At 41.8% G+C, this 12,037-nt stretch overlaps 1 protein-coding gene across 1 annotated transcript in view; it reads left to right on the forward strand.

Moving 5' to 3' along the window:
- The window catches only part of LOC139644705 (leucine-rich repeat transmembrane neuronal protein 4), a 97,572-nt gene that overhangs the window by 11,506 nt on the left and 74,029 nt on the right, over positions 1 to 12,037 (forward strand). The window contains exon 2 of the mRNA XM_071520165.1: positions 2,424 to 3,985. Coding sequence (XP_071376266.1) covers positions 2,424 to 3,985 — 1,562 coding nt within the window. The remainder of the gene's footprint in view (positions 1 to 2,423; positions 3,986 to 12,037) is intronic.

The raw sequence follows: 12,037 nt of genomic DNA on the forward strand, positions 1-12,037 counted from the left end.
GAAATAATTATGATAGAAAGTGAATAGAAAGAGTATTATGGCAATATGGACATTTTACAATTCTAGTCTAGTCTAGTTTTACAATACTAACTAAAATCAGGATCAGGTGGTGTAGTCTGAGTTCCTGTTCTTAATTTACTAGTAATAATACTAATACTAATTTAACTATGGAAGCTTTTGAAAGTTAAGTTAATAGTTTTAGGAGCAACTGTGTCTAGTGTAGCTTAACAAGTGTTAACATTTTCCACTAGATTCATGGGAAGACTGTAATACAAGCAGAAATCTGTTCATAAAAAAAACATGTATGATTTAATTCAGTTGTAGCATTCAATCAATCTGTATTTTATTTCATGAGCTCTTGGTAGGATAAAACCAAAATAATGTTAAAACAATATAACACATATTGGAGACAAGCAGATTTTTTCTTGACTGGTTTAAATCTTTGTGTAAATATTCTCTTAAATTAAAAAAAAAAAAAAATCTTGACCCATTATAGTATTTGTACACCATAGATAGATAGTGAAACTTTAAAGAATAATAACCTTGCCATAACTTGCCATTCCTACCCTACTATTATTTAAGATAAAAGATAAGATAAAAGATAAATCAGAGATGGAATTATTATTATGCTTGGGAGACTTATGTACTAATACTTATCGAAAAGAGTGTTTGTTATTAAAACAAGGCAACAGTAGAGACAAGTTATCCCCCATGAATGATGCAGTCCCCCTCTGGGTCAGTCGGTAACATATATGTCACTTTGTATTGACATGCAATTGAAGCATTCCCCTTGGGCTAACGCAGTGGAACGATGCGTCATATCACCACGTTTTGTCAAAATCTGATCAGTGCTGTCTGAGACGTCTGACATTGCATGTGACACATGAATGGATTCAGAGGCCACACAATCACACAGTAACATTTTCAGAAAATATTTGAACATAGGCCTACTGGGTTACTAGTTTGATGTCCTAGTCCGGCACCAGGAGCGGATCCCTTGGTGCAGGTGACACATTCCTTTACTTCTGTGAAGCTATGGAAGTTAGACAGCTTGCTTGCATCTTCAGTAGGCAACACTCCTTTTGCTACAACCTCTGCGAAAGTCTCACTGTGATGTTTATGTAGGGATATCTATAGGGGCAGGTAGGTTGGAAAACGTTGGGTTTGATGAAATATTGTTGAGAATGTCTGTGATGCAACAAAGTGAGATGCATGGGCAAAAAGGTGAAAAGGGCTTGGGATGGGGAGGGGTCTAAAATGGGGTTAAGTAGGGGGAAGCTGTAATCTCTAAATAGGGTGTGTTTGTTAACTGGGAATGAGAGTCATACAAGGGACCTGGCATCTTTGGAAGCTCTGAAAAGGAAGGGGAAGGATTACCTGACCACTGTGAAAGTTGAGAGGAGGGACCTGGAATCTCTGGATCTGGGATGGAGGGACCTGGAAATCTGGAACTGGTATGAAGGAGGGACTTAATATTTCTGGAGATTTAATGGATGAATCTCACAACTCTGGATATAGGCCAAGGGAGGGACCTGACATCTATGGAAATAGGGTGAAGGAGGGACCTGACATCTCTGGAAATTGTGTGGAGGAATTTGGGAACTCTGAATGAGGGGAGGAGGAGGAATCTGGCTTCTTTGAAGGAGGAAGAGATCTCTGACATTTCTAGGAGAGTGGAGGGAAATCCAAGCATTTCTTAGTAGGGGGTGAAAAAGGGCCCTGATCTCTCTGGGGGCCAATAGAGGGGTCCTGGTTTACAAGTCCTGGCATCTCTAGAAGAGGAGGATCAATCTGGAAGTGGAGAAATCTTCTTCCCTTTATGATAAGATGATGGATATGCATGATCTTCTTGATCTTCTCAACTCGCAATGTGTTGTTGTTTGGCAACTTTGCTTATAAGCTTTGGTTCTTTCAGTGCCTTGGCAAGGGAATTTGTGTCCTTTTCATTTAGATGCACATACAGTTATTCATATGATGACTATGAGCATTCCTGTAGGGATAGGTGTACATCTTTTTGCATAAATCAGTGTTGTTACCCATAATGATGTGAAGATAAAAATCCAAATGTAGAAGAAAGTTGAGATGGTGATTATTACCTCAGGATACTTTTCAGATGTTGTAAGTACAACTTCCAAGATTGCTGGGCCACAAGTTTTCAGGCTATAAATCAGTAGATCTGGTGACTATAAGTATATCCTCTCAATTTATCTTACAAGATATTTTTTAAAGGCACTGTAGGTTGTGAGCCACCCTAATTTCTGATATTGCACACCAGACAAAGTAAGCACATCAGTATACAGTATATAATTGTTAACCATAGGAAATGATAAATCATGAATCAGTGGTTTTGGTGTTTGTAATAATTTCATCTGCTCAATCTGTTTTTCCTCCCTCTTTTTCCCTCTCCCTCTCCCTCCCTATAGGCTCTGGCATGCGGCGTCGCTGGCTAGTGGTGCAACTGCTGATGCAGGTGTGGCTGGCGGCAAATCCATCCCTGAGTGAGCGCCCATGCCCCAAGAGCTGTCGCTGTGATGGGAAAATCGTCTACTGCGAGTCCAGCGCCTTTCGCGATGTCCCCAAGAATCTCTCAGGAGGCTGTCAGGGCCTCTCTTTACGGTACAACAGCCTTGCCAGTCTTAGAGCAGGCCAGTTTGTGGGCCTCAACCAACTCATCTGGCTCTACTTGGACCACAATTACATAGCCTCTGTTGATGGAATGGCCTTCCAGGGGGTCCGCAGACTCAAGGAGCTAATTCTGAGCTCCAACAAGATCACATCACTCCACAACACCACATTCCACCCTGTCCCCAATTTGCGTAATCTGGACCTGTCATACAACAAGCTGCAAGCCTTGCAGCCCGGCCAGTTCCAGGGCCTGCGCAAGCTTCTCAGCCTTCACATACGCTCAAACTCTCTGAAAAGCATCCCAGTGCGCCTGTTCCAAGATTGCAGAAATTTGGAGTTCCTGGATCTGGGTTATAACCGCCTGCGGAGTATTACCCGGAATGCCTTCTCAGGCCTAGTCAAGCTCACTGAGCTGCACCTAGAGCACAACCAATTCTCGAAGATCAATTTCTCTCACTTTCCCCGACTCTACAATCTGCGAGCACTATATCTGCAGTGGAACCGCATACGCTCCATGAGCCAGGGCCTGACCTGGACCTGGGCCTCCATTCAGAAACTAGACCTGTCTGGGAATGATCTGACAGAAGTGGACGCCGTAGTTTACCAATGCCTACCTAACCTGCAGACCCTCAACCTGGATTCCAACAAGCTGACCAATGTCTCCCAAGAGGTGGTTGCTGCCTGGATCTCTTTGACTACCATCAGCCTGGCTGGGAATGTATGGGACTGTGGCCCTGCAATCTGCCCTCTGGTGGCCTGGCTGAGAAACTTCAGAGGAGCAAAGGAGACCACCATGATTTGCGCCTCCCCCAAGAAAGCCCAGGGTGAGAAAGTGATGGACGCTGTTGAAGCTTTTGGTGTTTGTCGCTCAAACCCAGCGACGATGCTCACTGTGAGCATTCCTCCAACCCCATCCAGCGTCCCTGCTGAGACTGAGCGCCGCCCAGCCATTCCTGCCTCACCTACTGGTTCTGGAAAGAGAGGAGAGGGGTCTATTGGAGGCCCCACATCCTCAGCTGTTACCCCACCTGTGGCGCCACCCCCAGAGCAAGACTTGGAACCTGTGTCCTTCCATAAGATTGTGGCTGGAAGTGTTGCCCTTTTTCTATCTGTGGCAATGATTCTGTTGGTGATCTACGTGTCGTGGAAGCGCTATCCTAGCAGTGTCAAGCAGCTGCAGGAGCATTCAGCAGCGGCCCGCAAACGGCGCAAGAAAGCTAGAGAGACGGAGCGCACCCTGAGCTCTCCGCTGCAGGAGTACTATGTGGATTACAAGCCCACCAATTCGGAGGCCATGGACGTGCTTGTCAATGGGACCGGGCCCTGCACCTACACCATCTCAGGCTCCCGAGAATGCGAGGTATGACCCACACCACCGCCACCCCTCCTAAACAAAACTCTGTCCACAGCGAGGCGACCAGAGGTAATTATTTACACTGCTTTTGATAGATAAGTCTTGTGACTTGATTGCGTAGCCTCTCTTTTTGGCCGGGTAGGGAGATACTGCAGACCCATGGAATGTTATTGGAAGGAGCAGAGGTGATTTTAGTATCACCTCCTGTGTAACAAGATATCTCTTGTTTTCAGATGGGAGTTTGTATATTCACTTAAACACTCATTTCTGCTAAGAAAACATTTGTTTAGTTGTAAAATTGGGAAGAAATCAAAATAAATAAGCCTTGATTACATTTCCTATTCTGCATAAATCTCACCCGTGTAAACTATGCTGCTGGCTTTGTTCATGATAAGACATTTTTGCTTGTTTAGGTACTGTTTTTTTCTTTTTTCTTGCTTGCAAATCACAGAGGCTTTGTGCTTTGTGTGTTTGCTCTACCTCAATTCAGTTTTTGATGAGGAGTATTGTGTGGGGAGAATAGCTGAATGGTGGGAAGATTCACTCCTGGACACTGGATGTGAATACTAATAGACACTCTTGTCACAGAATAGAGCTTCCCCCTGAGCTGATGAATTCACACTTTTCCTGACATAGCTATGACTCAGGATAGTTGTTGGAAAATACTTTACGCTCATGTTCCAGCTACAGTAGTTGCTTTTTGAGGACTTTTTCTTTCCTTTACATACTTTCTTGCTCAAGTTACTCACTTGTTTACTCACCGGCTCAATTGATCAGTCACACCCAAATAAACAGACATTCATACTTACACTTGCATTGCACACACACAGACACACACACACACACACACTTATGCATGCACACATACAGTACGCACACACATGCGCACGCACACACACACACACACACACACACACACACACACACACACACACTCCCAAAAGGAATGATACTCATTTGAAATGGTTTGTACACAGGCAAGTGAAATACTTCAAAACAGTATTTGCAGACTACAGCAATGTGGGAATACCACTTTCCCTCTCCCCCTTTCAGTAGCTACACTCTTGTGTACCTGACATACTGTTCTTAGATAAAACATTTATTCTAGTGCAGAATTTCCCCAGCTTTTCAGTATTTTCCTAGCTACAGCTAAATAAAGGTTCTATGAGAATCCAATACAGATTACCTGTTTAATAATGTAATCTGTGCATCTATCAATAGCTTTTATTTCAATTTGATTTACTTCAATTTTAGTTTTACATTTTAAGCATTTAGCAGACACATTCATTCAGAGCAAACTTATTTTTCACCAGCATTGCAAGCAAGAAATAACTAATCAGAAGAAGGGCAAGGGCCAAAACATTGTTGAGCAAGTAGAGCATAACATGGGGGGAAAAAATGGAAATATTCATGGTTCATCAACAAGCAAGCATCCCTGTATTAAAGGAGAGCTAGGTATAGAAATAAGAGCCAGTAGCAAAGTAAAGAGTTTTCCTTTACCCGCAATTGAGGGCAAGACGCAGATGAGATCAGGTACAATTAAATGAGGACGATTGGGGAGAGAGGGAAGTGAACTGTTCCCTGAGCGTAACATATTATAATATAACACAACACAGTGTAATGTATTCTTATGTTAGCAGTGCTTGAGTTAATTATTTGTGCTTAGACTAGTTATATATTTAATTTTAAGCCTGGCACTTCATCCAGTTGAAATGTGTATACAAAGTAAGCAAGGGGATTTGTTGGATGTATGTAGTAGGCTCCTAGCTGCACACCTTGTGGTTAGTCTCCATAGGCTAAAAACCTTTTGTTTAATGCTTGTTTCATTCCTACTCTGTCCCTCCCCTGGTATGCAATCAGCTAATTAACTGAATATGCCTGTAGGGGATTGTTCTTGTCAACAGTAGTATTTCTTGGCCTCAGGTTCTCTACAGCAAAAGCTAGAGCAGTAGCCTCATAATACTAAACCATGTGGCATCAAGAATGACTCGCACAAAGAGTGAGACTACAATGTATTTGTGGAAGCTGATCGAGGAAGATATGAGTAAGGACCAACACTGATCATTTGTGTCACTTTTCTTTTTGACTCTCCAGCTCTTCTTTTCAAGCATATCTATCTCCATGAGTTTCCTTTTATGCCTGTTCTATCCTCCTCTGTTTTCGTTCTGGGGACTTGGCCATCTCCCTTGCCAGCGCATTCTATCTAATCGTATATATCCCTCTATGTCTCCTTGCACTTAAAACATTGTAGAGGCAGGGCTCCGGAACTCTCAGTCAGCAGTCCAGAAAGTCCAGAGTTCATCTCAGCATATGGTTCCCTCTTGTCTCTGTATTTCCTTGCTCTGATTGAGACATAGATCACCCCCGAGAACACAGCAACACCCCCTGCCCTCGCTGCAGTATACAGCTCCAGTGCCTCTCTTAAGAGTTGAGGCCATGGTGGCTCAGGTCTGTTCATCTCTCCTGAGTGGGAGTTTCTCATTCCTCCTGTCTCACACTTGTCATTTTGTTCATTTGGATGCTGTGCCGTCACTGTACCTCACTCTGGCCCCCTTCACATTATTGTCCATTATCTGCCCCCAGATCCACTTGACACGAATGTGAGTTTGACAGCCTTCTCAGTGAAGATGGCACAACCCTCATTTTCCTAAGTGGCTTCAACCTTCCTGCAGAGAGGATTAATTCTATCATTTCATTCCTATCTTCTTTTGATCTCTTCCTCTCTGCCTGTCCTCCTAAAGCTGGCAGCAAACTTGAGCTGGTCTTTTCTAGAGTCTGCATCACTCCAAACCTCTGTTTCAAGTCTAGGACCACCATTTTGCATCCTTCTCTATTTTTTTATAGAACCCATCTTGTTCCCTGGCCTCACCTCACACTATCCTGGTGAAATTTGTGTTTTCTCTACAATCACTCCTTCCTCTCTTTTCACAGACTACATGACTTCCATATTTCTAGCTGTGCTCTCATTATCCTTTAACCTCCATCCCCTTTCATCCAGATCTGCTCATTTGTCACCACCTGCCCCTTGGCTGTCTGAAACCTAGTGAAATGTGTGAACAAGGCTTTTTTTTGCATCTGACAGAAAGTGGCTCAAATCTGTCTCTAACCTGCAGAAACTGTTCTCTAAGTTGTTCTCTGTCTTTCACCTGCTTCTCCCTTCCCTCTCTCTCCACTGTCCTCTTGACCATATCACCTCATCCCTCCTTCAGATATTGCTGCTGACCTTTTCCAAACTAAAACCATCAACACACCATGATGTCACACTGCATATAACTGTCTTTGAATTAAATAATGTTGCTTCTATTTTTAAGAAAACCCATCTGATGGCAGCTGATATTTCACCTAATTATCTTGAATATATTGCCTCTGACCAACTTTCTCAATGTTTCTCACAGAGAAGCCTACTGAGACTGTGCTCATTGCTGTTGCTATAGTAGCCCATACTGCTAGAGCTGTTTCTCACTCCTCTGTCATGATTTTGTTAGACATGTCTGCTGCCTTTAACACAGTGAATCACTGGATGTTACTTGCCACACTTGCAGACCTGGCTTTGCACTTACTTGATTTGCCTCCTACATGAATGCCGCTCTTATCAAGTATCATGGCTAGAGTTTAGTCTTTGCTACATACCTTCTACACTGGGGATCCTTGAACCTAGTTTTTATCACTATGCTAATTGCCTTGGCCTTTTAACCCCACCCCATAACTTTTCCTACTATTGCTATGCTGATGACACTCAACTCTACCTTTATTTCCACCCCTGGCACACCCAAATTGAGGCATGCGTCTGTGCTTGCCTAACTGATATTACAAGTTGGATAAGTCAAGCAAACCAAGCTCAACCTTGAAAATAATGAACCACTCTTCTTTCCACTCTACCCCGATTGCTACAAATCCCATTGGTTTCTGAGACAACCGGCTGTCATGTGAGGCCAACACCATAGCCACAACCCAACCCTGTAGGATTGCACTCTACAACCTACTGAATCAGACCATTCCTTACAAGGAACTCTGCCCAGCACTTTGTACAAGCGCTAGTCATCTCCTGTCTGGACTGTCATAACTGTTATGGCTGGGCATCATAAATGTTCACTTTAAGTAAGGCTACAATTTACCCAAAATGCCGCAGCCTGCCTTGTCTCCAACTCAGCAAGTTCTTCAATGTCAACCCCCTCCAGTACTTCCTCCAGGTACTCCATGTGACAGCTTTTTGCTCCCATACATCCAGGCCATGGTCATGAGCTACACTCGAGCCTGTGTCCTATTCTCCATTACTACCAGGTGCTGGGCTTTGTCTGTGCAGTGGCTTGGCCTTCACTCCACTGGAGACACATCTTGCTCCTGTGTCTCCAGTGGTGGCATTGTCCTCTTGTGTTAACTGAAAGCTGTTCAATAAACACTTGAAGAGCCGTCAGTCCCCCTCTCCCCTCTCCCTACTTTCCTCCTCTACTTGCATCTAATGTTACATCTGTTTTATGGGCGCTGTCACTTTGACTTTTGCCCCTTTCACTATTGGTTTTGTTAATGATGATGATTTAATTCATTGTAAAATATTGTAATCAGCATCAGTTCAAGACTCAAATGTAAATATAAATTAAATGTAACATGATACCATTGAAATTCTCAAACTTGGTAAAGTAATATGATTGCTTTCAGATACATTTGGATTAGTTTGTTAAAATCTATACAACATACAATTAAAACAGCTCAGTCCAAATTACAGTCTACAGTTTGAAGATGTACAAAACCTCTTATCTGGTTATCATCCCCCCCTGCTGTTTTCTGAATAATCCAACAAATTATGCCCTTTTATTCAAAACTATCTGCCCCTATCTGTTGCAATTACTCTCATGTAACAGTTTCCATGTTTTGTTATCAGATTATTGTAATCCCCTTACATGCAATCTTACTTCCAAACATAGTACTCTAGTCTACTGGTTGTATAGAAAGGTAGTGGTTTGCACAGATATTAGTTTATGCATAACAAGTGGTTTACATCTTTCATCTCTCATTACATTGTACGGTGTTTGAGCACATCTAGTCAGTAATGTGCATCATATAGAAATGTATTTTGACAGGAGTTTGACAGGAAAAGACAAGTATATTTTTTATGACAGTTTATTGACTGTTTTAAGGCAGTGTGTAAAGGTTGCTGTCTCAGACTGCTAAATTAAACACTGTCAAGGCTGTTATAAGACATTGCAATAAGGTAAAAGTGTATGTTGACTAATTTGCTGTATGTCATTATAGCACTCCTTGAGGTATAAAGCTGTGCACTCTCTCTCTCTCTCTCTCTCTCTCTCTCTCTCTCTGTATCTCTCTCTCTCTCTCTCTCTCTAGTCCAAGGTCATAGTGTCACATTGTTAATTGCTTAGAAAAAAATCAACACACACAAACACTGGGAGGCTAGCCAAGGGCAAGAAAGCTATCTGTAATTCAGCGGGGAAGCTGAACTTCTAGATGCTAGTGTCTTCGGTCGACAATTAGGCATGCGGGGGACTTCAAACACACACCGCTCGTGAGAGAACATCTCTCTCATCCGCCTAATCCTGTCTCTTACACACTGCGGTTCCGTGCCGTCGGTTTTTGCACTACCGTTTGATCCATGCTTAATGAGGGTGTTAGATCACCAATATAGCAATCACATTACCTGGAAAGGAAGCAAGATTCTTGTCCTCTTCTTTTCTTTTCCTGCCAGTTTTCACAATGAAACCCAAGTGCATCGTTAATGACAATGTAGACTTTCAAACTTCAAATTTGCTATCTCTCTCCTTTTTTCTTCTCTCCTTGTCAAGGATCCCCATCTTAAAATGTGCATGTATTTCCTTACTACCCTCTTGCTCAGCAATTATTTTTTTCCAACCACTGGTCTGTTCCCTTTTAAAGGCACTTTTCAAAGCTGTGCAACATTTGTTTCACATTGGCCTTTTGCCTGTCCTACGGCCTCTTACTTGCCTCACTTATTTTTACCCACTCCTAGAAGCTTTAGACCCATCTTTTTCAGTTCAATCTCCCATATGCATTGGAATCTAGGACACACACAATTTCATAATTGTATGTTTATAAACATGATGACACAACTAGAGGCTACCTGCTCTTATAGATGGGCTATAACTAAAAGAGAGAGAGAGAGTGAGAGAGAGAGGGATCTCAGATTACGGACACAGAACCGATACTGAAAGAATAATATTACTTTAGAACTGGGGCTTGTTTGCCCCAGAGTGGTTGCTGTCCTTGTCTTCCCATTTTTGACACTGCATTTACTGTATTTACAGTGGTAGCCATTAAACATCCCAATCTCCAAACCTGCATTTATCCTGCAACAATTCTCCATTGGTACAGCAACATCCACTGCAGCATGATGTAATACAAAACTCTAGTCTTTCGAACTCACTTGCCAAACCATTGTTTGCACATTCTGATGGATGAAACAATACGAAACATAATTTTTATTTTCTGAACAGTTCCGTTCCTCCCTGTGATGGAGAAACAGTATAGCAGACGTGCAGTAAACATGCAGCAAAATATGTGACTTCCAATGTAGCTACATCCCTGTAATAATTTGAACCTATTTGTTCAGACAGAATGAATAGTGGCTGCTTACATATGTGTTTTTGGTAACAGGTTGTGATAATGAAGGCAAAGAAACTGCCTGCCTATAGGGCCTGTGGTTTAGTCTCATTTCTAATGGAAATACATAGCGGTTGCAGTTATGCAGTGCAAATAATGTTAGTGCACATGAGTATGGATCAAGCCCGATGAAGCACTCATTTTTGCTCGTTAACTACATGATAATTTTAATCAAGCTATATGTGAGACCGGCACACTGTCATTCGATTTGCTTTCATGAGTTCATCATTGCCTGGACCAACAGTATTGCCTGGACCGTACAGTATTTCTACCCTCACCCTTGATTGTTCCTGATCAATCACAGTAGCAATGATTTGTTTTACTCATATTGTAATTCTTTGAAGAGGGAGTGCTAAACCAAAAAAATATCAGATCCAGTAGATGTTATCAAAGCAAGCACATCATTTCATGGCATTCTATACACCTAGTAATTAGGATTAGGGCTATCACTATTACAAATCACAATGACAGTCAATCAATTTGAAGAATCCTAATATTCCAACTTTCAGGGCAGAGACCAGTTAACTGGAAACACTGTTAAGAAACAAGAACATTTTCAATGTGAAATCATCGTTACGTCCATTTGGAGTCATGGTTTGTAATGAATCTGTCCAAAACATCTCTGTGACATCTTTTTTTAAATTCAGTATGTTCCCAGATTATTGAGTCCAATCAGAGAACTTAATGCCTGTAAGCTTGAACAGCCCACTCAGACGAAACCAGTGCCACTCCCATGAATCACAAAATTCATGCGGTAAACAAATACAAGTGACTGTCATTTGTGGGCCTGAATCCAGGCTAAGTACACGTCTCTGAATAGTCATGAAGTGCAGTGAAATATAGAAGTAAAGGGAGAACAAGCCACCCCTAATCATAAGCTTTTTTAATAACCAAGGAATATTCAATGTTGAATGAAGCACTTGTGCTGACGTTGTGCAGACTTGTTCACATTCACCAGAAAATCATGTGCTATTTAATGAATCGACAATGTGTCAAGTGCAATTAGCCTGTCATCCTTGCACAATGCTGCTGTCAGATGAAAATATTGTAACTTTCCAAAATCAATTTACTATTTATATTTAATAGATTTCATGGGACCAAGGTTCATGAAACTTTAACTCAAAAAATGAAGGACCATACTGCATATTTTACCTTTCAACAAATTATGCCTAAGAAATTATAATGTTTTCTGATTCTATAGGTTCTCTAATAAATAATCAAGTGAAATACTTTCAAAAGGCAATCCTTTGCAATTCCCTGTGCTGTGCTCCCCCACACCAGGAAATTATGAGTAGGCATTTCTGTAAGGTATTGAGAGTCAAAAAGTCCATGTATCTATTATTCTACATAGGAAAGGCCTGCAAGCATATCTTACTATATAAGCTTTTTCTTTACATAAATTCTCAATATATTATGTAATTCTGGTAA

Source organism: Centroberyx affinis, unplaced genomic scaffold, assembly GCF_046629955.1.
Source record: "Centroberyx affinis isolate AG114_WGS23_722 - 3 ecotype Tasmania unplaced genomic scaffold, CSIRO-AGI_Caff_v1 ptg000774l_1, whole genome shotgun sequence".
In the NCBI taxonomy this organism is placed as follows: Eukaryota; Metazoa; Chordata; class Actinopteri; order Beryciformes; family Berycidae; genus Centroberyx; species Centroberyx affinis.